This window comes from Rhea americana, unplaced genomic scaffold (genome assembly GCF_003343005.1).
Source record: "Rhea americana isolate MKP2758 unplaced genomic scaffold, rheAme1 scaffold_76, whole genome shotgun sequence".
Lineage (NCBI taxonomy): Eukaryota > Metazoa > Chordata > Aves > Rheiformes > Rheidae > Rhea > Rhea americana.
The window spans coordinates 1,033,701-1,060,797 of NW_028186934.1; the positions used below are offsets into that span (position 1 = coordinate 1,033,701).

General features: G+C 38.9%; 1 protein-coding gene across 1 annotated transcript in view; it reads right to left on the reverse strand.

Annotated features, from left to right (window-relative positions):
- The window catches only part of FNDC3B (fibronectin type III domain containing 3B), a 191,244-nt gene that overhangs the window by 87,225 nt on the left and 76,922 nt on the right, over window positions 1–27,097 (reverse strand). The window contains exons 4-6 of the mRNA XM_085322314.1: window positions 20,211–20,287; window positions 12,362–12,605; window positions 9,440–9,739 (exon numbers count right to left, since the gene is read on the reverse strand). Coding sequence (XP_085178440.1) covers window positions 9,440–9,739; window positions 12,362–12,605; window positions 20,211–20,287 — 621 coding nt within the window. The remainder of the gene's footprint in view (window positions 1–9,439; window positions 9,740–12,361; window positions 12,606–20,210; window positions 20,288–27,097) is intronic.

Sequence of the window (27,097 nt, forward strand, 5' to 3'; positions counted from 1 at the left end):
TTGATCTGGATTTCATTGCTGAGATGAAATTCAGACAAAAGTCACATGGATCACAGTAAATGAAAGCAGCTGCTTTGAGCACAGCTCCTTACAGGGGGAAAAAAAAGGCACACCCAAGCTTCAGGGCAAAATCTTATATAATATACCTAGCAGAAAATGGAAATGGCTACTTCATTTAAAAGAAAGTTTTACCCATTTTGTTCACTTCAGTACTCAAAACATATCCCTGCCTAAAACAGCAGACTGCATTTTCAAAATAAAGCTTCCTTTCCTCCCCAAATAAAAGATACTGAAGATCACAAAAACTTTTGAAATCAAATTCCATCCTTCCTCTGAAAATACTGGGTTTTGTAGCACAGCTGAGAAGAGACAGGTAAACAAATCTCATCAAGTTCARGGGGACATGAAATTTCAATTCATCGTCTTCTTAATTCAGACAAATATACAAAAAGACATTATTCAAAACATCTGGGTATACAAATCCCTATTTGTTGCTCATTAAGTTGTTTGACTTGAAGGTGTTTTATTTTTTATACTCTGGAGGGAGGAAATGTTCTACCTCCCTTCTATAAATACACTCTCTCTTCTGGCTCAATGTCCCAAATATTTCCAGACAAGGAAAGCATCTTTGCCTCCCTTTCTATGTAACCGTCGGTGGTCCACATTATCTCCTATTAAATGGTCAGAATACACTGTTTATCTTGCTCTGAAGCTCTGAGACTTTGTGTAACTTTTCTGCCCAGTACAGAGATTTATTTAAGCAGGATGAGAGTCTGCTTGACTGTCTTTCCTGTTAGTTGAGTATCTATAAATTACGTAAACTCCTAGGAAAAATACTCCCGACTCAGATTTCGGTCTTTTGGATTTGACCGTCAGTTCCAGCAGAAGCTGGAAATTCTTGAGATAATACGAARATCCTCCAGGGGAAGAGGCTGTGCCTTACGTCATTCAAAACCAACTTCTTGATAAATCATGGAACAGATAGCTTATCAAACTCTCTTCAGCCAGAGACACTGTGGTAGCAATATGAGTCAAGTGAGGGATGAAAGCAGATGAGAAAAAAATGAGAATCTACAGGGGGCTGATCAGGACTGTGAAGAACAGCCTTGGGGAAAAACTCCAGACACAGTTAAAAGGATTAAGTCAGTGATAATGTCAAATGAGAACCCTGGATCCCAATTTCCCTACTCTTTACTAGATGTTCCCTACAGTTTCCTAGATGGACTCTGACCTGTCTCTTCAACAGGCTTGCAAGCTTACTGTTAGGGAGCTTCACCTGAGGTTTGTCTGACCTTCTRTGAGGAGACTAAAAAACGTAACCAGAGTCATGGTCACTCATTCTGCCATATTTATGTTTCAGACCTGCAGGACCCCAGGAGACAACCTCTCAAGCAGCTCCTAATCACACCAAATCAAGGCTTTCTGCATACCACAGCTAGATGTTTTGTTTGTATTTTTCAATTACTAAAATTTTGGATAAATCCAAATTTGACACATTTATAGTCACCATTAAAAAAAAAGCTGAGATTCTAGATGAGAGAGTATTGTGAAATTAAATTAGGAGGCTAGGCTATGCACCTATTCAGGTGATGAAGTGAACCTCTATCAGCAACTTCCAGTGACTAAGTTAGGAAGCTGGTTCCTTAGCCTTCCGAGATAAGGGCATAAAAATAGAGTGTGAATATCTATCTCTTCCTCTCCTTTCTCCAGCCCTGCGGTTTCCAGCCTTCTGTGTTAATGAAGCACAAAAATCCTTCTGCTAGGAAAAAGGAAATGTGATGTTAAAGGTAGGATTGTAACATTATTCATACTTCTAATAAACTTTGTTTTTGTTCCTGCAAACAGGGTGCTTGCTGCAAAATGGGTACTGTATAAAAATACCTCCATGTTCCCAACACTTCACATGAAGACAAACTTTCATAGGCCTGTAAATCTCTGGAAATTGTGTGCAGTGGACCTCTGGGGAAAGAGCTGGTCATGGTAAGATGCACTACAAGGTATGCATTCATAGGTAGCTCAAATCAAAACACCGCTGTCCTTGGGCTGAGGGAGGGAATATGTTAGCACTGAGCATGGACCAGGTTTTCAGTATTGCTGGTTTATTTGTGATATTTGTCCTTCTAGTCTTCTCCAGCAGAGCCTCACAACGCGAGACAGCTTCCAGAGAGCAGAGGAAATGGAGATCCATTTCTCTCCCTCAGTACAGTACCTTTCTCAGTGATTCTGGATAAACATCTTGGCAATTCTGTCTGCTGAAGAAAAGCCACAAATTAAACCTGATCTGGATACATTCTTGCATGCGTACAGATTGACATGAACTTGGGAATGCACTTTGCTTGAACTCTGCATAATGTCAGTATGTTTTTAATACATTCATCAGTCTATATGAGCCCACATAAATGGGCTCACCTAATTTACGTGATTATTGTGTTAAGTATTCTTTGCTAAAGAATCTGTGTGGTCCAGCTAATGGAGTTGATGCTGGTACACAAAGATGTATCTCAGTCTGTTAAGATTAGAAGTATCTGAAAAACATAACCATTTTGTCTCCTGCACAGATAAACAATCACACAGCTTATTACTTTAGAGAAAATATGGAAGACTGTTTAACAAGTAGACATATATCCAAATAAAAACAAACACACACACAGAGCAAAAACATCAGCTCTATTATGAGGTAAGAGTTAAGATAGAAATACAAGAATATAATACTGAAAATACCCTGGTATCAAAAATTAACTGGTTTCTGAAGTTCAGTGCCTAATTAACGTATCATATTTTCTTTCATTTGAAACTTAAAACAGTATTCACAGCAATAAGAATAGTAATACAACTTGGTATTTCCTATGTAATGCTAATCTATACTCAGAGGATTCAACATGTCTCTCTATTCTGATTAAATACATTTCATATTCCACTACTCAGGGTAATACTAGAAGTCACATTTATTGACAAATGTGTTAGTCTGTAGAGTTTTCCCCTCTCACCTATACTTCTAATAAAAACACTGTGTCAGTTTTGACAGTTTATTGTCTTTTATAAAACCAAACACACTAAGGGAAACAAGAGAAGCTACACTTACRCCAGCAGTATTTTGTGTGCTAGTAGAAGAACCACTTATGATAAGTTTTGTTCACAAATCATTTTTGCATTGGTATAATAAAGGTCCTTATTAGTATGTACTAATTCTTCAGTTTCTGGCTAAGAAAACATAAACATTACATATCCTATAGTGTTTCTCAGCTCCTCTTAAACRGACCACAATTAAGCTTTTAAATCTACAGAATATACAGAATACAAACAGACATACACGTACATACACACACTTTAAAAAGAGCTCAGTTCAGACTTTCCTTAAGTGCAAGCCCTTTAAAGCCTACATGACACCRATCTTACAAACTTATTAAGGAGGCAGGAGCGGATACAAATCCTTGATATCAACATTAAGATCAGATTTGTCTCTATCTGTACTTGCTAAAAGCACTAAAGAACCTTGCACAGTCCAATATACTTGCAAAACAGACTGAGGATCACAGCTGAACTGCTTTGGCAGGCTCTATCTAGGATGAGTAAGCAGAGGAACTTTGCCTGGTTCCTTTCTGCACTGAATCACCCTCACTCTCTCCCTCAATTTCCCTTTAATTCACAGGTTGTGARTTCAAGAAACTTGATCAAATKTATTTATTTATTTATTTTTAAAAATCCCTCTAAACCTATTTAGATACTATAAAAACACARAAAATAGGATAGGCCTGTATCAAGAAAGAGACAGCTCTAGTTATTTTATACTGTGTCCGCCACTTTGCATTACACACTACTGGCTTGCTGAGCCTGTCTCACRTAGCTCAAGGACACTTGCTGGATCAGCTCTGGCTAGCATCAGCCCAGGCAAACAACACTTGCCAACTCTAATTCTGCATCAGCAGATGGCTGGAACAAAATATTTTCTATATGGAAATAGCAGTCTCTCAGTTCAGATATATGGGCAGAAAGAAAAACTATATCCTACAGGGATAAGGAAGCAAGAAAAGGGATAAGGTCAGTAGCAAGAAAGCCTCATCTCAGAACTTGTCTTTTGTCTTCAGTAATTTTTAAAGTGTTTTTGAAGTCAAACTGCCACGGGCGGGAAGCTCTTTTGCGAAGTCCATGCTCCTGCATTCCCCACAGGGGCAAAGACCCGAGAGATTGTAGCTTGGCAGGTCTCTAGAGCAGTGCGTATTAGCAACGCTCACAGGAACTGGAAGCATCTGAGGTAATGGTCTGGCCCCTGCGAGTATTTGAAGGCTGCTTCATGCACAAAACCAGGTTTATAAAACCTCAACTACAAGAAAGCAGCTTCTCTGAATTTTAAAGAAGCTTGTGCACTCATGATAACAATACTGCAGAAGTTCATGGTCTACCCATGGTCAAAAACTACTCTAACTATTAAACCACATCCTAATCTTTTTAATCTCTCTCTCTAAGCAACCCTAAGGCAGGCCGGTGGCACGCGCTGCAAGGAAAGAGGCGAACGGCAGCGCTAAAAACATCAGACATCCTTACAGACTGCAGGTCTCCAAAGGGATACCGAAAGGCCCGGGACCCTCCGGGCCGCCCGACGCGAGCGCTCCCGGCGCGTGCCGAGCCTCCCCTGCCGCTGCCAGGTGCGGGCGAAGCGCCCCGGGCCTGGGAAACGGCCTCCCCTTGGCCCCAGCCGCCGCCTGCTTGTTCCGGCGTCCAGTTTCCAGAGCCCAGCCGGTCCACGGACAAGGATACACGTAACAATTCCATATCCTGGTTTCTACTTTTATTCATTTTAAGTGTTTTGGTTTTGGCTATATTAGGTTCTTAAAGCTCCAACGGAGACGGGAGGGGGAGATTTTATCTGAGAGGGAAAAAAATGTTTTACTAACAAAACAGGCAAAAGCATTTTAAGCATTCTCCAAACTGCTTATGTTCCCACACTGTTCACAGTCGCACACAAAACGTCTCAAACTGCTACATCACTCCGTGACCAGCAAGTGAACCACCGAGCGCCTGAGCAGGAAGTGACTCACACCGAAATTCAGAACGGACAGCATGAATGGGCAGGATTTCCCCTTACAGCTCTTTCTACATGGCTAGGCTTCTCTATAAATAACAAAGGAAAAGAAAAAAAACACAGACCCTCCCTCTCCATTCAATTTTTAAAGCACCTCTACAGAAAAGCTATACTGTGGATCTTAAAACCCAAATCCCTACTGCATGCATCCATCCCCACGGCACGTGTCTAGGGTGGTGTGTACAAGACAGCATCTTACCTACCACCACAGCTGCTCAGGGGAGCTGTTTACTTTTTAGATATTTATAAGCCATCAGTATTTCTTCCTTTTTTTAACCTTAAAATGGCATTTTCTGCATCTAGCATAAAGCAGAAGTCTTTATTTACAAGCACAGTCCCCACCACGAAGACTCAATGCTGTTAATGCAAAGGCCAGGGGAAATGGACTTTTATCCCCAACTGTCATTTCCACGCTAAAAACACATCACGATGCTATGCTACAGGGCCAGCATGGGACAGGGGGTTTATAACAGAAGCACTAACATGTTTTTAATGTACCACCATATTCTGTATAGAGCGTAGGGTAGGATGAAGGCGTGTGTGGTGGCTCTGCTGCTGACAAGGTGAGCAAACCAAAATACTCCAACAACGTTTATGTACTTCATTTTAGTATTATTGGTGATGCTACCAACCCATCTCTTCTACCAGCACTGAATTAGCAGCTCAGAAAAGCTCTGACTCTTCACATTAGAAGGAGGCAGCAACCTATTGACCCAAGGCAGAATTTTCCCACAGCACTTGCAGTTTCATGGGCACAATACATTTACAATGAAAAAGTGCATCATTAACTTGAATATCTCACATCCTGTAATCCCTCATACATTTTCAAGGAAAAGAAAATTGTCCTTGTATTGTAGAACAAACATTTTCTTCAATATTATTCTTACAGTACCATATAACCCCCTCATTACTGCAGTCATAGCAGAGATTGCTAGGCATTGTAAAGGTGCTTCGGAAGAGGCAACATCCCCCCAGGCATCACCACCAAGCAACAGGACAATCGTTTTATTTTTGCTTTAACTCTTATCCCACCAGTAATGGAACCAAGAACAGAAATACCTATCTTCCACTTCCCAGCCACAATGCTACTGCGCAGACCACACTCCTCTACTGATAAAAACAGGCACCCAGATCACCTTCCAAAAGCGCCAGTTCAGCAGCTGCTGCCCACCCACCGCCCGACGCTCGCCCGCCAACACGGCCCAGCCGGCACTTCCCAAAGGCACCAGCGGAAGCCTTGAATCCCAACTGAGGAAAGCTGCTTTGCTTCTGAAAAGCCAGTCCTTAAGGCAAGCAATTACTCTGCCGTGTATTTTAATACACACTGAACTGCGCTATGTTCTGCTTAACTGCAGTCACTAGAATTTAGGACCTGCACACCTCTGCACCAGTAACGTACAGGGATCCTAAAGCACCACTCGCCGGCAGCCAGCACGGCACCGCGACCGCTTCCGCGGCTGCGGCCTGCCGGCCAAGGCCGCCGGGCCGCGCGGAGAGCCAGCTCCGACACCCCCGGCCAGCGTGCCGGCCACCGTTTCGCAAACACACGCATCAACCAGCTACGACAGGCTCTGCTACGCAAAACACCACCACCCCGCAGACTAGTAAATTCACGTAAATGAACCCATCACATCCAGTTCTTCCTCACACCAGCTGTTCTACTCTAAGTTTGTACATTCTTATTTGTCTTTTTTTTTTTTTTTGGTTCAAGTCTGGGTTTCTAAATTGAGACTCTTATTCTTTACATACTACATACACTTCATAAGCTTTTCCAGGATATTCTGCAGTTTTGGAAGCAGCAATACATTGTCAAATTTTTAACTGTTAGCATACTTACATCTATACACCTACACAAAAAGTTGAAGGTTTAAATACCTTTGCTGTTCATTCCTTATGACAGTCTTTTACTTAGCTATTCTAAGCATACAACCATCTTAACATGAACCAAAATTATCAGATGTTACCAGCTTGCTTTTCACTTTCATCCCAGTTACCTCCATCGCCCTCTTTCTTAGGTAGCAATAAATCCTCAAACAGTTTAGGTAGAAACAGATAATGTAAACATAACATAGCAGCTGTGATCGCAAGCTTATAAATACCAAGTGGGAACCTCTTTTAGGGCTCTCTTCACTGGAAGTCTTTACAAAGCCTCAGTGACAACCTTTCTGCGGAAATTTTTGCTTTGGTATGCATGTATGAATATTCCTAATAAACAGACCTCGAGGTGAAAAAGCTTGTATCTTCAGTGCACAGTATTGTTAACAGTCCTATTTCTCCTTTYTACACTATAAGCATACTTTGGACATGGGCTTAATCCCAGAGTAGTCTGAGAACGTGGGCAGTCATTATTGAATGTAGATGTAGCACTTAACTTTAAAATGCCAATGAATTTTATTTATCAAGAGGGTGTGAAGATTGATATTTATTTACATGGTCTCGTGCTAGGGATTTTTCCACAGTTTGGTGGAGGACTCCATCACTTGGTCTGTTCCACTTTTCAGGCTCCCTCTGGCTGACAGACCAGCTGTTCCACRGCCCTGACTTCACTCATTTTCTTGGCATTTTGAGCGATCAGGATCTTCAGCTGGACTAGGGCACACTACTCCAAGAAGGAAGTCAAACATAAGGGTTGCAGAAAGCCCTTAATGTATTCTAAGATACTCTTAGAAATAGCTTATCTTCAAGCTGAGCATCCAGGCAAATTTAGCACCCACTGAAAGCATGCTGCACTTTAAATGCCAAGACTGTACTTTTTTCCAGGTCTTTCATATAGATTCTTCATCCCCATTAACTCCACAACAGACTAGAGACACAAAAGAAGGCCCATCCATGAGCACCGATATTAGAGGTGCTATGAACTAATTCTACAAGAAATAATTAGGAAGTCTACCCTCTGCTTCAGAGGAAAGGTAACTTGTAGTTAGTCAAGACTTCACTTACAGCTGCTTAGGCAGATCTTACATACAATATCTGAAAACAGAACAAGGAAGGGGGGAGGATCTCACAAGATACAAGTATGAATTGAAAAAAAAGGGGGGGGGGGGAAATACCACTACTAGGGTTTACTATAACAGAGTGATTCCTGACTATTACCTGTATACAGCCTAGGACCGTGGATGTCCTATAAATATCCAGCCTCAGGTGGCTTTCCTGTCTCCATGTTAGATAGAGCAAAGGCCAAGTAGTCCTATTATTGAAATTCTTGAGAAGTGCTCTAAGACAGACACTAAACTTTGTTCCTCATATGAAGAATTTTAATTTAACTTTTTTCGATTAAAATATTCCCAAATACAGTCCTCCACTAAGAGAATCACATCCTTCACATCCTAAGGAATCTGAAACAGGGTTGGGTATCCTCATTCCTTGGTACATTATAGTTAATTTTTCTTCTTTCAGCTACTGAGGAAGTTACTTTTCCCGAGTATTTCTTGCAGTTATCTCTAACGAGTAAAAGTATACAGCCAAATAAGCATACACAATATTTAGATAATGGAAAAACTATGTTGTCTGCATAAATCCACATAACAGATTTCTGAGTATAATATACTACATTACAAATATTTTAGACTGAGCTTCTTAAGTTGCTTACTGCACAGAAGTTTCTTCAGCCAAACGAAGTTGTAATAATCAGAAAGAAGACAGGAAAAAAAACAGAATGGATGAAAGGTATGAAACTGATTAAAAATTATTGAGCTAAATTTAGGTGGAATAGGCTATATGTGGAATGGCTGGTGGTAAACAGCAGATTGAATGACCTATGAATTTCATATGAGCGACTTATTGTTTTACAAAAGACTTTCAAATTATTTTTACGATAAGCCCCCAGAAATGTGGAAGAAAAATTTTTTCTGTAGTAGCCACACTTAGTTAACCACAAATCCCAATTGCTAGGATTAAGCAATTTTTTTTCTTGAATTTCTTCTGACTCAGTCAACTTGATTTGCATTGAGCTTTTCCATAAGCAAACTTGTTTTTTCAGCAGTATCTCTAAATGATCTAGTAAGTTTAATACATTCACACAGCAGATAAAGTAGCCCTACCTACTAGTCAGGTTTTGGTTATTAATTAACAAAAGAATTTTGCCCACAAAATACAATTATTTTTTGAACAGTTAAGAAGAAAATGATGCTGCAGCTACCAGGGAGTAATCATGGAAGATAGGGAGGTAATGGGTTCCTCTTACAAAACAAATACAGCATAGCAAGCTCAACATTTATATTTAAGTTCACACTGTATTAACACTGTCTTTATGTGTGGGTGGTAGTGTTTTTTGGCATAGTTACTAGATTCATATACAGGCGGTTTTAAGCCAGAAAGGTGCAATAAAAAGGAATTAAAAATAAATAAAACTGTCTTTACCATGTGGGTCTTGTTCATTTGACTTTGGGCTGCTTCTTGCTCTGCGTTCTGGTTTTTTTACTCCTGGTGCCCCCCCACCGCCGCCGCCGCCTCCTCCGCTGCTTGCTCCGTTGTGACTCTTCGCGTAACCATTATATACAGTCGTGCAGCTGCCTATATGGCTTTTGTAGATGGATGAAGGAGGGCTATTCAGTCGGTTTTGGCGATCAATCTGCCTGTCTTTGAGTTTTTTGTGCTGTGGCTTGCCGTACTGATCTTCCCTAGTAATATAGCTGGACATTCCATATAGTGGTATGATTTCTGAAATGAAAGAATTCATGCACATTAACATAAAACAACAACAAATTACTGAAATTTTTCAGAAAACCAAATTCCTGACCATCTTGAAACGAAATTATGTCAGATTTTTCTAGAGATTTATTTCTACGACAAATCTGTATCTTTTCCTTTTCTTAAGGAAGCTTTTCTGCAGGGCTGGTGATTTTTTTTTGTAATAAGCATGCTTGTTTACTGTTCCAGATCTCAGAACTCTTTTGATGAGTGTGTATGAACAAATTAAATACAGCAACGAAGTCTATAAGTTTTTCCCCTCCTTCTCAGTCTGTGCATTTCACAGACTCAGATTTCAAGAAAAAATGCCAGGAAAAAGTTTTCCTAAATTCATAACAATCTAGCAGCTTCTTCCCCAGAAGCTGATGGCTAGAGTAAGTGCGTAATGCACTTTCCTTTTGCACTTGCTTTGAGTTTGAAGTTTGAACAAATTCACACTCAAAACAATACAATAAAAAAACCCTATCAGTTTTGTCTCTGTTAGCAAAATACCAGTCAACATCCAATATATTCTTTATGCTTTTACTAAAGCCATTCAGAAATCATCTTACAAACCTCCAAAGCAAACAAGCATCCTAGCCAGCTGTTGGAAGCCTTGTTTTTAAGTTGAGACTGCCATACCATATTAAAATTTTCCAAATTGTTTCAACTACCCAGACTTTCTTTCCTCTTCTCTTTCAATGGTGTCTTGTCTTTCGTCTTTCCTTATCTAGGTATATGACTATATTTAGATTCTTGCAGCAGCTAAGGACTAAAAACAGCATGCCACAAGTACATGCAGTTTTTGTTACTTTGTATATGAAAGGCCCTGTCTGAGATGGAACGTTTTGCAATCAGTGCTTGTTAGGGCAGAAAAATACTCAGACTAATTGTTCTACTTAAAGTATTACCCTTTGTGCATCAAATGGGCAACGGTGAAATAACATTCATCAGCACAATATTCAACTTTTAGTTTTTTTCGTATTACAAGTATAAGTCCTTCCAATAAGGCAACCAAATAACTTTTTTCTTCTCAAGTTGAATCACCCTCTTGCTCTCTCCAGACTATAGAAATATTGAACATCTACTTAACACTAGTTAAGCTGAAAGCCTCCACCTTTACTTAACATGCTACAACATTTGCACACAATGCTTTGTTAAGCAACCTGACAAACTTTACTGCCCCCTTTCCATGGGAAAATTTTTCTAACCTATTTATATAATTGGCTATACCGTCCCACTAGTTTTCTTATATTTACTTATAGGACAGCGTAATATTTTAAATAAACATTTCAAAATATATTTTTACATAAACTAGAACTGCTGGCAGTTTCTCAGTAGTTTGTAAAGTTTCAGTAAGAAACTATCTCCTGCTAAAAGACTTTCATCTTGCCAGCATTTTCCTGATGAAAAATTAAAATGTCTCTTCATGTTCAAGTAGACTCAATATTAATTGGCATTTTTGCTTGACCAGAGCTGGTTTTTTGGATGTGGTACAGGTTAGGAAAAAATATCGCTAAAACAGACTGCATAGATTCTTCTCCACTTTTCCACTCTTGCCCTCTCTCAAATGTAATCAAGTTTGTGTGTCAGCTGCAATGGTCCACTCTTTAATACAAAATGAAGTCTGCTGGTCAACAGAAAATTGGAAGAGCAGCATAAGTACATATTTTTCTTTCTTTCTTTCTCTGTCTCTTCTCTCCCCACTCAAACCCCCTCCCCCAATTCTGGTGATAATAGCTTAAATTCTTTAGAAAGGATATTAATTCCAGGAAGTTTCACAGTTTGGCACTAAAAAACATGAATCCCGTACTGATTTCCATGCTAAACACCTCAAATGGTTTTGCTGATTATTTCTTCAGTTATTGCCTTCTTTCAGAATACACGAAGACTTCTCTCAAGGGTGAACCAGATACAGCAATACACAGTTCAGACAGAAATATCCTGCTTTCACTCCCTTTACTGTAGTTACTTACTTATGGTCTGACTAGGGTTGCCATGCTACTTTTTGGTATCAGATAATGCTTTTCAATGACTTACTGCACAATCTTAACCAAAATAACAAACTAAAAATGCATGTTATTTCTTAGAAAACCACCATAGCTATAAACTGCTAGAGGGCAAAAAGCACATTACTGCCAACAGGAAGTTGGTATTCAGCTTCTCCCACTGGAAATGACTGCGGTGAGACTTATTCAGATCTAGCCTTCCTTCCAAGCCCTTATACATTCGTAGTCGCAAGCCTGGATTGACAAATTTTGTTTTTTGGTTTTCTGTACAATGCTGCATCATGATGCAGTAAGAATGACGAGCATGACTCACATCCTTAGTTTAAAAGACAAGAGGAGAAAAAAAATCCCCTTTATAATTGTAAATTAAAACTGTTTTTGCATCCGCACCCTAGAGTTGCAGCATATGATACCTTGAGTTCTTGCACTCTGGATGGTCAGACTCCTCAACACTTGCCTGCTCTAGCAATTAAAGCAGGAGGCTCCACTCACGTGGGAGAAGCCATTCTACAAATTCTCTAGTTTGGTTGCCATTCTTGATTTCACTAGTCCTTAAAACCTGCCAAACATGGATGTGAAATGCCAGCACTTTCTTTCAGCTCACCTTGTTCTCCATATATTGTAGGGGGAAGATGATGCTGTGGAAAAAACTGCGGTGGCATGTCCCCAGGTCCAGTGACAGGAGGATAAAAAGCTGTATGAGAGTTGTGAATAAAATGGGGATGGTGTGCCAGGTATGGAGGTAAGTGATGGGTTGGAGAGATGGCTGAAGGATAACTAGGAGGGTAACACTCTGGAGACTGGGGAGTAACCACCACCCTCCGAACGCCTGTGTTGTCTTCTATAACCTAGAAGTGAAGGTAAGGAAATTAGCACAGTATATACCATTCAAATCAAACATTTTTAAAGCCGCACTGTTCACAGTTTGTTCTTCCATTAGAAAATGGACAGTCCTAAGTTTTATTCATAAATACATTTCTAAAATTAATATCAGTACAAGTAATCATAGTGGCAATCTACCTTTTCTTAGAGACTCAGATAGCCATACTAATCACTGAAAGACTTACTATTGCTAGTGATAACTATGTGGCTAAGGACCAAAATAAATATCCTGTTTTAGAAAATAAAACAATTAAGAACAGAGCAGAAAGTACCAAAATAAGAGTACTCATTAGGACCAATCTCATCTTGTCCACGAAAAGCTTTTATCAATTTTGACAGTGCTATTTGAGAGCGCGCAGACTTAGTAACACTTAAAAATTAACTGACATTGCTACTGTGGAAGAGCCTGGGTGTGTGACATAAAGAAACCTTTTCTGCAGGAATCTATTATGTTGACACACTTTTTCAAAATAATTGCTCTGTTTACAAAAGATATGTGTTAAAAACAAACTATAGAGCAGAAGTGCTTTTCTGCTGCATCCTGGTCTACATGTCCATGCAAATCAACTCTGAAATATGCATTCCTTGGCCCCAAATACCATAGTCAAAGCATATAAAAACAGATGTAGGAAGGTGGAAATGTGCTTAGGTTGAAAAAAAAAATTCAGCTTATAATTTTTCCAGAGTTATATTTCTGGAGAACAGTCAACCTGCCAAATTTCAGTCCAGGCTTAAGAGCCAAACTTTTCTCTAAGCCTATGCAAAAAACTTCTGCCATTTTGAGGAATTAAAAATACAATCACATAAGAACAGTTAATATTCCTTTAGTTCTGTGTGTACAACTGCATAAAGCAGAAAAGCACATAAGGAAGCACAATTTAGTTTCATACAATAGGCTGTTACAGAGACTTGTTTCTAAACCGACTGAGGACACATCGGAGGAAAGCAACATAAGCAATGAACGTGTTCCACGAGATAAGTGTACGTGCAAAGGCACAGCACAAATGAAAGGAAAACCCAGCTTGCTTACTTATCGACTAAGATGCACCATCCATTTTACCTTTAAGGTACTCCTATTGCGGTTTTAGGAGTTTTTGCTGTTTTGCATTCAGGACACACTCACCTCAGAGCTCAGGTTTTCGGCAGACACAGTCTAACAAAATCTAGGCATCTGCCATAAGATACTGCCGCTCTCAGCTGCTTGCCACCACCACTTGCTGGAGATAGCAGCATCAGCAGAAGAGATCCTGCTAAGGATTCCCATGCTCCAGCTACTCCAGTAAAATCATGGTATCTTAGCCTAAACCGTAAAGAAAAATTTGCTTATGCTAATACACACTGGACTGAAGCAATCATGGCTTGGGCACGCATTTGTTCCTGCTGACTGCTGCAGAGCGAGAAGGTTTGTCCAGAAAGCAAAGCCAAAGAGCCATGAGAGGTAATGCTCCAGCAAACATGAGTCTGTGCCTCTGGCATCATCTGAGCAAGTAATCACAAGGTAAAATTTAACCAGTATTAGCTGACCCATCCTTAACCCAGTGGTGTCCTAAGCTTATCTGAATTTAACCTCTTAGCTACAAGCTAAGACCACGGACATGCACAATTTCTGTGAATCAGCTGACTTGCTAGAGAAGACAATTTTCTATAAAAAGTAGCTCAGTCACATGACAAAATGATGTTTTATGCTAAAAAGTGTGTCCCTTGCTATGCTGAATAACCAGAATAGAAATCATTTAACTCAACGTATTTATTCCTAACTTTTAATCTGACATCTTAAGTTAGCAATTTGTTACCTGCCAGCTTTAAATTTCAAAGACTTTACAGAGTCCTCAAAAGACAGCTGACCTTCATGTCACTTCAAGCTCAGTATTTTCAGGCCTCCAATCTTTTGTTTTATTCAACTTTCACAACTGCTCTGATCCTTGCATCAGCTCTGAAACATATACTTAGAAATCTGGAGAAGTGGAAAATCTTTTTCCAATTAGCACATACTTAAAAAGCAGAACTATTCATTTAAGACTGTGTAGAGAAATGCTGGACTTACTCCCCTAGACTTGGATCATGTTCTAATCTAACTATCTAATAAGTTCCTAAATTTTGATGTGAAGCGTTTTCATCATGGCCTGAAAGACGATTTTGGTATTTTTCCAGATCGGTACAAGCTCTTACCTGTACAGTCAGGCCAGATCACAGATGCGTTTTACACCTTGGATGAACCAACAAGCAGATTCAGATAGAAAGACTGCACTCTGTAGTAGCATATAATGTAAAGTGAGAGTTAAGTTATTAGGGCTTCTCTTCTAGAGCAATATTCTAGACAGCCCGGAGGAAAGCTCAAAGTCCCTTGGACGATCTGATGCAATTCTACGATGATGAAACTATGCAGTGCCAGCAATAGGGAGGGAAAAGCCCAGCACTGGGGATGAGATGGCCTTCCAAATGACTTTTGTCAAAAAGCTAAGACTATCTTTCTTTCTCTTCCTTGCAGTCCATAGATGCTTACAACATCTGGGTTACTACACATCCGTATGTTCCAGACGAATGCAGAAACACAAAGAATTATGCACACAATTACTTTATTTCCTTGCCTACAGGATATTTCTTCTCCAAATGAGGATTTACAGATATACATGCAAATTTCTGAAGCTCCACATACAGTCTTTAAACATGACATTTTGTCTCTAACAGAACAGAAAATTGGTAATCAAATGTATTATACATTGTATGTGTTATGTAACTATAAAAACAGGAATGGTTGAACTGCAGGTGGGTCTGATTTGTAAAATTTGCAGGGGGTATATTTTAGTAGTGCCATTCTGGGAGATGACACACACTATATCAATTTGCGAATCGGTTCTTATCCATTCCTATAAAAACCCTATAACTCAGAGAGGTTAAACTTTGTTATTTAAAGAAATCTGCAGTTCTTTGTGTCTGCTTAGAATTGCTTGTTGTGAAGATCGTAAGTTCTTCAGGTAACTCACTGCCTACTGAACTGCCTCGAATTCAGCGCCCAGAAGCAATGAAGCCCTAACCTCTGTTGCAGTCTCTAGATGCAACTGAAATATTAAAAGCAATTGCTAATTTTAGCAGTTCGTATTCATAGAAAAGTATACCCGGTCATTTGGCACTTAGAGGCAAACTTTTATTATTTCGTATTTTCCAAACAGTTACTAGCTAAATTGTTTTTTGCTGTTATTTTTTAGTGCTTGCTGGTGTAATTGGCACATTGCCTCAGCAACAATATTATTATACCAGTTTTGTGTATTTTTTCATATTTTAGGGAGCTTAATTACTAAGTGCTGTAGATGATCTTTCAGGAGATTCTGGATGAACGTAACTCTTACACAGTAAAATTACCTCCCACATTGGTTGCCACATTCTGAGGATAGTATTTTAATGGGTTTTTTTTAGTTTTACATTAAAGATATCATTGTAGAAATGTCAACTCAATCTAACTGAGAATTCACTTATTCAAAATAAGTCACTACTCCATGTTCTCTGTTTTTCTCCAAAGTATAATCCTACCCCTCAAGAAAAATAAAAATATTGATTTTGTACAGGTATATTGTACCTGTATTTTGTAAATTCCAGTTAAAGAAATACAATTACTCTTTCCTGTAACATACAGGTTTACTGAATGGGTGTAACACATTAAGATGGATTTAATTTCCATTCTCTTTCAAAAAGATATTCTCATTTTATTCAGACTTTGTGTGCTAGATTCTGCAAGGATATCTGGAGTACAGCCACTGAGTGGGCCACAACCAATACTTTGAGAATGTCATAAACTAATCTGAAACTTCACTCATAAATCAATCTGTACTAGAAAACAGCACAAAATGAGCTCATCCACAATGAACTATTTATTTATTCCTTTAAATTAAGGATGCCAATGCAAGATCAGGCCAGTCCAGGCCAGTCCTGACAAGTTTAGCATCACTCTCTTTGCCATCCATTACTTACAAACACTAGTATTAAATATCTATCTCAAACTCAGCATATAGACAGGATGAGTATCTATAATATTGACAAGAACGTGGTGGTATTTTACATCTAGAACAATACAGGTCTTTAGGGCTAATGCTTACRAACCAGGAAGGTTCGTCACTTTATGGTTTGCTCCATATGAGTATGTGATCTAAAAAAAAACTGGTTTATGTTGAGCATGTTAGGGAGGATCACCCTGTTAAAGGATCACTCAATCGATCACAGTCTATAAAATGCAAAGGAAGCTCTGTGAGCAGCAAACCACGCAAAAACAGAGAATTTGTGGCTAAAAGCTTATGCTAGACAAAATCAGTCCAGAGGAGAACATCTCCTTTAGTGTAGATATTTTCACAAGAAAATCCTGCTTAAGGATGTGGCAGATTTTCCGCTGCTTGAAATATTATTTAAAGACTTTTCTCTTTCTAGAAGTTTTGTTCTCGTTCAAATGCTATGTGCTCGACACAGGAATTACCAAAGTGCGGGAGCATGGCTTGTGCTGTGCGGTCCGGACTGCACGACCCCAGCATTCCCTCCTGACAGATCAAGTCTTAGCAGCAGCGTGCATACTTCATGCTCAGATTAGTAAATTAGTCCTTTAGCCTTAAAATACCTGTGGCAGAGAGTGAACATTGACAACTCTGTAAATAAAACCAAAAGAGGATTTTCATGCCAGATTTTGTTCTCACTGATGTCCAACTACATATGAGCAATTCTTCAAACTCTAACGGAATTACTCCAGATTTAAATCAGAGCAGTCCTCAGCCAATAGCCATAAGACGACAAGCTCATAACCACATTTTTTCCATTTTTATATTTCCATATATGGAAATATATGGATATTTCCGTTTTTCAAATCTTTGTCACTCTAACACTCTCAATTCTTCCTTTCCTCCCCCAAACTACAATGTAAAAATGCAAAAACAGCACTTCACGAAGATGTCCCCAAATTTCACAGTCTAACATCTAAATCACCATTTTTTCACTCAGCTCATGCTCTGGGAGCTCGGAGGCAGCATCACAGCTCCTCAGAGGTGAGGGGCAGCCTCACGTCARCACCTCTAACACGCGCGGCAGCCCTCCTGCAACACCAACAAACCCAGCTTCTAGTCATCACTACCAATGTGGCCCTTGAAGTCTAGAAACAGAGTCTAACTATTCTCTGCTAACTGCCCCTGGAGCTGATCTCGCGGGGCACAAAACGTCCTGCCAGGTCCCTTCTGCTGATCATTTCCCCAGTACCAAAGAGGTAACGAACCATCACTGTAGTCCTGGGCTCCAGGCAGCAGATAGCTAATGCAATGTCTGAGGCTAATGCTTACAGCTCCAAMGGCTTGGCACAACAAAATGGAAAAAAGATTTCATGGCTTTCCTTAATAGGCACCGTTACTCCTCCCCAGGGGTAGCTGCTTTCTGCCTGACTCCTACATGTACACTTTGGGGCAAATCAAACCAAAAATCAGATGTGTTTTTATTCACTTCTCAGGATGAATTAATTTGCCTTACAGCCTTGCCGTTACCATTCCAAATTTGTGTTCTCAGGGTTTATCATGAAATAGTTATTAATTGTGAGACAATAGAGCAAAAGCAAGAGCAAGTAAGGCAGGGACATTTATGGCAATAATAGCTGATTTGATTACTACCCACTTTCAAGTATTATTTCATATCACATTATCCGAAAGGCAAAAATGCTCTCTCTCCACATGGCAGAAAAAACATCCTGCTGCTAAAAAGCACTGAACATATAGTTTTTCCCTGCAACTTTACAACACATTTCCAGCCACTTGGAAAATTTTCTTCAGAGAAGGATTACTTTTTTTTTTTCTTTTTTTTCTTTTTCTTTCTTTCTTTTTTTTTTTTTTTAAAAAAAAAAAAAAAAAAAAAACTTTTTTTCCCCTGTTTTTGGGGGAGGGGGAAAATGGCACTTAAACTACTTACGGGTTCTTTAGCAGAATTATTATGGTGCCCCATAAAAATCCTTGCAAAGCAGACAGGATGAACTGGGTTCAGACAGAGGTACAACTGGAAGACTTTCATCACTCAGTTGGAAAGCACTTCATTTATAAAACAACCTTTTATCTTATCTTATCTTAGGGCTGGTCGGTAAAGGAGTTTAATGATAAAAAAGGTGTCAAAGCTATTTCAAAGGAAAAGTAATTTTTTTAAAAAATAAAGCCAAATGGAGTTTTTATTATTAAAACACAAAAAACAGAAGTCAGTCAATAATAACAATCCTACGTGCTTTTTTAAGTGTACCTTTCACTCAGAGACCAAGGAAAACCACGAGCTTTGAAACACACGCTGAGAGCGAACATTTTCATTGTTGCACCAAATGGAAGAGAGAGGTTGGTCCAAAAAAATAAAATAAAATAAAATAAAAAATAAATCAAGTCTCTCATTGAAAATATTCCCTCAGTTTCTCACATTAGTTGAAACTGGAGGGCATCAAACCACTTTGGGATATCTAGGGTATTATCTGTACCAAGAATGCAATTAGGGCATATCACAAACACCAGCATCAACACTTCTTTCACTGAAGCACTGATTTCTGAGGATTGCCTCCAGATATCTTCAGTCAAGGCTTTCAGGCAGGTCCTTTCAAAAGATGGAAGCACAATATCCTCTATATTTGAGGCACACTTTCCCGTACTCAGAAGGGGAAGTACCACAGAGTGATTGCAGTATTTTGTAGGATGTAAGTATGATATCATCAACAATTTTTCAAAAACACACAAATTCACATTTGCTGGAAAGGGAAAGGGATTCCAGGACATCATACATTCTGTACATAATATTAACAAGATGTCAGAATACACGTATCAGAAGTTCTTACGTTATCCATTAATGATGTGAAACACTGTATACTCTTAACGAAGTTTTCAATCCAGTACAGGTCTTGATGAAATCGGATTTACTGTATTGTTCATAGAAACTTTTCCTTATATATTTTTTTTTCTAATTTCAGAAATAATGCAAGCTTCGCAGAAGATGGAAGGAAAACAAATGATCAGATAAACTTAAATGTGTTGTTTACATAAAAGAAGGGTAGCTGTTCAGGAGTCCTAAAATCTAATAGCTTTGTGAAAGGCTTTTTCTATCTTTTCCATAAATACAAATTTGAAAATTTAATCATGCTCCTTAAAAACAAAATCAAAAAAAAAAAAAAAAAATCTAGTCCTTTACATGTTGCAGGATTTCTACTGGGATTATGCTGAGAAGCAACAGTGGCTCCTTCTCTCACTTCCAGACTCCTACCCCTCGTGATTTTCATGTTGAGGCATCACCCAACAATGCAGACTGCTCAGAGCAGTAGCGAAGTTGCACATATAAACTCAGTTTGTGCACATAGCTTTTGTTAGCATTAAAAAAACTTCGTATAGACACACCATATAGTTTGTGAAGGTGCACATGCATGCTCACATGGGCACACGTGTACGTACTGTCTGTAAAAGAGGATGAAGAGGTATTGCAGTTTTCATTTTCAGCAATATTTCTAAAGTACAGAACACTTCAGTCAAGCAGAGTTCTCCATATGAATCAATGCTACTGCTTCTATAGGCGTTTTAACTCTTGAAGAAGCATACCTGTGAGATATAACCTGGAGGCACATGTATAGGGGGAATGGATCCATTGGGTGACATCATAGGAACCTCTGCTGGTCCTAGCAGAAAGAAAGAGATGGAATTTTTTCAGTTTAAAAAAAAAAAAAAACACACAGTTGCTCAGACAAGGATAAAACTAGCTTTACTTTAGAAGCCTACAATAAAAAAATAGAAAAAATTAAAAAAAACACTCAGCAGCTCCAGTAATTTAAGGTGTACGGACGATGCTTTGTGCTCTCACATTCAGAATAAGATCACTGTTGAATAACACATTTTGTTGAAATAACATTTTCAGCATAAAACAGCTACAGCATAGGCTTTATGTTACCCACTGATCAACTTATACAGCATTAGGCAGTAACATAATATGTCCTTTAGCAGCCCACAACTCCTATACTGAAATCTGGTTAAGTTATTCTTGTCAAAAGCAGAGAAGAATTGAACAAAGCAGAAACTGTGCAGCCTGGAACTCGGCACCTCCCAAGAAAAGCGTCCAATTGTACCAAAAATCACATATGTGAAAAACTATCTATCTATGTAAGAATGCACAAAGACCAAACTCATTATCTCAGCTATTCAGACTAACCTTGGAATGTGGTTATATAAGCAAAAAGCTTATGGTTTCCACTCTGAAATCCAGCCCTGAACATACCAGTTCCATTTGGAGGTACTAAGTACAAGTATAACAAAGTAAGTGCCATAATCATTAGATTTTGCGAACAGAGCCATACAGCTAAAAAAGTGTCCAGATAAAATGGAAATTGTTCACTCAGTAGCTCATTGATTTAGTCATTAAAATCAGGAATATCACGCAGGAGACAATTAAAAAAAAAAAGACATTAGACACTTACTTGCAATAAGCATTTACTGCTTTGAAAACGGAAAATTAATTTAATTACATTCTTATTGCATATGAAAATGTTTACACAAACCTATTTTACCTAGCATTTGCCATGGGCTAAAAAAATATCCATCATCAGTTACTGCAGCTAAGCTGCCATGTGACAGCTTAAACCACACAACTCAAACCTGTGATTGAGCTATGATAGACATAAGGTAATAAATATTAGCTTGCCTTTTTGAAAGAAGCCACTATATTGAGAAGAATTTGGAGAGAACTCTGCACTACTTTACTGTAAATTGGATGTTACCAATAACACAAAAGATCACTTCACTGCCTTTTCTGATGGAGCAATCATTTTACACCTCCAGCCCATATTGCACTCACAGAAAGGAAGCTAAAACTAATCCATACGGAGATCCATCCCAGGCAGAGACGGGATGTAACAGCCTAAGCTGGCACTTGCCCATCAGCACAGGACTGACTGCTCGTAAAGTTAAGACGCGTTCAATGAAACTTCCAACAACGTGAAGTGAGCCAGAGTTTATTTTTCTAATATCAGCAAAACAGTAAAAACAGTCCACATAATTAAAARAGTCGCTCCTTATGCACCTATGTTTTTATACTCCTCGGACTACTTCTCCTGCAATAACCAGGCCTTCTCACCATCTCTAAACGCAAGTTACACACGTGAATTCACCTGAATCATTTCCATCTGCTCTGATTTTGGTTCACTTTTCCCATCCAGTTATTTATAGTCTAATCCCATGTATGGTTTTCACTAGTCACATCTAGACTTGAAATATGACAAATTGTCAAGCTTATTAAGCATATGAAACTCCGAAAGTTTAAATTTCTATTATTTCACAACTTATTTTAGAAGTGTGCATTTCTGTTACTCTTCATACTTTTCTGAACTATCTAGGAAACTTGATCTGTAGTATATTCCCACAAAGAAAAAAAAATCTCAATTACTATTGCTTATTATTCAATGCATGGGTTTTTCTTACCACCTCATTCTATAGCTCTGTCTCAATTCTTTTTCTCCTCAGAAAAAGATCACGCAATTCCAATTTTAGTGTGAATTGGAAAAAAAATCAGTATGAGCAGCAAGCAGTTACTGTGGAAGGAGAGCTGTAGTCTGCACGGTTCTGTTTAAGGCCATCAAAAACAGGAAGCAACCACTAGTTCAGAGGAGTTTTTCAGAACTATTGAGCAGATGCATTCTTCCTATCAAAATACCCTCGTAAATTTTTTCTGAAGAATACATTTTTCATTTCTGATTCTACTTTAGTTTATATAGGCGGCCAAGTTCCACACCAGTCCGTTGGACAGTATATGGCTACAGATAACAGCCCACACAGACAAGCACACAACGGCACTTCGCTGCGGAAATCCAAGCCACACTTGACAGTCAAGCGTTGCTCAGTTTTGCAGGACAAAACACGTCTGAGAATAGCTAAGATTAATTATTAATATTGCTAGGTGACTCACTTCTTGTTGGTAGCCTTTCAGATTTGAAAAACTTCAAGAAAAAGAATCTTTATCAAATGAAGATTTCTGAATACAGTCTTTAAGTAGACGCCACAAGCGAACTGTGCTTGACAAAATAAAGTTTTATTCTTTAATCTGTTTCAACCTTCTCCAAAATGGTACCTACTTATATTTACAGTGGCCCTAACTACTCTTTCTCCAAAATACACACACTGACTTGAAATTAAATTTGAAAAAAGAAAGTTTTAAATTTCTCTATGTAGATCAGGAGGTTGCTATACCACAACCAACCGAGCCGCACTTCACTCGGCATGCCTCATCATCTCTCCTTCTAAACCTTTTGCCAGTTGCTCATATGGAGTAGCAATCTTCTCGCAGGAAGAAATCAAACTCCCACACAGATGCTGTTGACTGTAACACTTCCATTTCAATAAAAAAAAAGAGATTGTATTTTATCATCAAAACGTGCACCATGCAAGAAGATTCTTAACCTTGGATATGACCCACAAACTGTTAAAGTCATTTGGATAACAGGTTTTAAAAGAATGACAGCTTAGTGATTTGCAGCTAGATTTTGTTTCCAGTGCTTTGATTTCAAGGCTGGCCAAATGACTTTAGCATACATTATTTCATCTCTCTCATCATTGTTATCAAAACAACTTCAAGTGGTAGTGAGCAATATACAGAACACATCTCCGCAGCACGACAAGGCCCAGGAATTATTAAAGTCAATTCTTGCAGTGAAACCACTCCCCATTTAGCACCAATACAAAACAAAAGCTTTTTCTTCCTTTCTTGGTATATTTTTAGTTATGGCTAATATTTTTGAACTGTTAAAATAGTTATTTACAGAATAACGTTCTTAAGTTACTTATATCCAGCTTATATTCATGTCTTACCTAAGGGATCAGATTCTTGTAAGTTTAAACGAAGCTTCTGTTTCAATATAAAATTTGACCTAATTGCAAAAAAATTCAGTCTGTTCAACAAGGCTGCCATAAAACTGAAACGAGCTTGTTTTAATACTTTTTGAACCTGTTAACAAAATAGCAACATCTCCTGCATTTGTACTGAAAGAAAGCCAGAAGAGATTTGGCCATCTCCACTAAAAAAACAATAGGCCAAATTCCACTCCAGGTTCCAGCATCATAAATTCAGCGCACCTCTCAGCTCCTGGAGGTTTGCCTCAAAATGCTGGAGATGGCTCCATTGAAAATGCAGGTGCAAAGAAATGATTCCTCCTCATCAAATGCCAGAAGAAAACTGGAAGAGCCAGCCCTTCACAGGCTGAAAGCCTATCCATGAAAATAGGTCTACCCAGGAAAGTGAAAGAATATTGGGAAAGAATTGAAAAGACTTTCCCGGTTTTGTTGCCTTTAAAATACCTGCACAAAAACAGCAAAGTTTATTCTAGACCTACTTGTATTACTGTGTATTATCTGAAGTTGCAGATTTAAAAAGTTTGATTAAAAAAATTTATTTCTATTTCCATTCCCAAGAAGTCCACTTCTGTCACAAAAAGATCGCCAGTTCTTCTGTCCATTTTTCTTCTTTCAGGAATCACATGTCAATCCATTTGAGGAACTCCCAGATTCTATCTATGACACTTTCAGAATTCTCGTGTAAAAACAATTTTATAAGAAGTGTTTTTTCTGCTCCTGAGTAACCTTTTTATGCATACATTGAAACTCCCTTTAGTTGAATTAGTTTTCTTCCTTCAATTGCAGAAGCAAAATCTGGCATTTCAGTTCTCTGGCTACAGCAACTGCTGGCTTGCTTGCTTGCCACATAGCATTACAGGGGAAGGAGGCCATTGCCTGGTATCACTAACTTGTTTTTCTTCCTTCACTGTTACATTTAAATGCATTATTTTTCTCTTCTTTGTGTAAATGATGCCCACTGGAGAATATTATTCATATCCAGAACGTGGGCATATGTTCTACTGTGTTTCCACTGATCATTTTACATGGCTTATTACTAAGACTCAAAACCCGTCTGGCTTCATTATAAACTTTACCTTCTGCCCAGAGCCACTGAAAACTGGACTAAGTTCCTGAAGAATCGCAGCCCTGCTTCCAACCAGCTTGTGCTGACTTACAGTTTCACACTGCAATACTTGCATTAGCAGAGAAACTAAATTTAATGATTTTGGCAGTTTTACTTTGAAGAATCCTATAAATTTTAACAACATGAACCTACTGCACTAGCTAAGCAGAAAACGAAATCCAGCCAGGTAAATCCATCATATTTCATAAAGCTTAACAGTTATAGTTGGTCCAGGAAAAAAACATTACGCCTCTCTCTCGTTCACCCTAAAATTGGTATCACATCTTCCAAAAGACAGGCCGCTGCTTAGGAAGCATACGTATCGAGCAGGAGGTGTGACCAAACGAAAAGGAAAGATAATTCACGGGCAAACTGGCCTGTTTTGTATAACTGCTTTGCTAAAGCAAACGACCCAGGCCTTGCTGCCCTTGGCAGGGACCCAGCAGTTCCCGTTTTCACATGGACAAGCAGCTGTTCCGTAACAATTTCCTCAATGAAATAAGCACAAACAGGCTCCCTTTCACTATCAGGCACACATGTCTTCTCTTTCCACTTCATTATTCTCAAACCGACTTACAGGCCAAATAAGGTGATGACACAGGGGGAGAGGAAAAAAAAAAACACACAGAAGGAAAAAAAAAGAAAAGAAAAAAAGCCAGACATTTCCACTCGTGCTCCTTCCTTTGCAGAAGAGGTGCGGATGGCATTTTTCCCTCTCTTTTTGGCCAGAGTAAAACTRCTTGTAGCACAAACTCGCCGTGACGTAACAAAACGTGTGTGTGTGTGTCAGATCAATTTTATAAAATCCTAATCCTTTCAAGTAGGATCTAAATAGTTTTCACAAATAAGAATTGCCACAGTTTGAAGGTGCAAACTCTCCTAGACAAGAGCTAATTCAGATGCTACAGATTTTATTTGAAAGCTATTGATCGGGATGCTTGCAAAACCTGTGTGTTCTCCAGCCTTGACAGAACCATTCTCATCCATGAAAATAGGTACAATATATTTACAAAACAGCAGTGCTTTTTTATTTTTTTTTTTTAACTTATTTTTTTACATATTCCACTCACATACGGTAAAGGTAATGGAAGATTGAAATCCTGTGTGTCTACTTATGTTATTAAGATAGAGGATCCTAAAAAGACATTGATCTTTCAGAGTTTCAGTGCATTATCATCATTAACATTAATCACCAAATCATGCAAACCTGAACTGCATGTTCAGTGCTTGGATCTTAACAGCAAAAGGCCCTACAATAATACTGAGTCCAGAGTCTTTGACTGATATTTTGAACACACWTAGACAAACTTACTTAACCAAATATCAAATCAAAAGATGCCGAAATTTGTGCCAAGAGCATCAAGCAGCCAGTTCCTGCGGCATTTTCTGGCTACTTTGTATGAGAGTGCCTTTGCTGTATACACCAGAGACTCTCAACAACTGCTTATTTTACCTGTGTTTGCTACTTGACCTTCTTGCACACAGCAGGAGGCTCAAGTACATTTGATTTGTAGCTAAACAACAGCACTCTACATGAGTTGACTCTTTAAAACAAGAATCAAGAGATTCCTATTCACTAGCAYGCTATTTTGCAATGCGTCTCCCCCAGAGGTAGTAGTCTAGTTTGAGGCATATTTTAGAAATAATAAAACACAACTTGGAACAACAGGCAATTCACCAAAATAGATCAGCAGCRTTTTCTGAGCGCTCTGTCTTGAGCTATCACAACACAGAGAAAGCTAGTTTAAATATTCATTTTTATGAAATGAAAGGCTAAAATTCAGAAGGCAAAAGACGTGGTTGCCCCAAACAGGGCAGAGAACAGCAACACCCTGCAATGGAGGTGGGGTGCTCCCTGCCCACCTTCGCGAGGTCCTCAGGTGCCACGCTGTCAGGGCCAGGAATCAGCTCCTTCCCTCCCTCCCCAGACYGTCGGGTTTCCTTCAGAGGGAGGCTTGCACAGGGAACCAGCGTGCCATCGACAGCCTCTCCTCCCGCCACGGGGCCAGAACGCGAGTGGGACGCGTGGYGGCCGGGCAGGGACTCGGGCTGGCAGGGTGGAGCCACCCTACAGTGGCTGCAGTAGAGAGAAGCTGCATGAGCACTAGTAACGGTAATTTGCATCAGTGACAGTTAATCTCACATATTAGGAGAAACTTTCATAGTATGAAGAGCATTAAAACACTTAGAAAAGGTTAAGAATAGACGAGTACACTTGTTTAAGCACAGAGAAGGGAGATGGACTCAATGAACTCTTCAGGTCCCCTACTATTTGACATTCCCAAGGGGGCTTGCTTTGTCTGCCTTTTTTTTTTAAAAAAAAAACAGTCCTAGGCCCATATATACCTGCAGAAATCAAATTTAAAAATCCTACACCTGAATTTACTCATCAGAAATTAGTATTTTTTTGGAGTGGAAACTCTTTTTCTCTCTCTTTTTTTTTTTTTTTTTTTTTAGAAATGGAATACATTTTGCCCCGATCTGCATA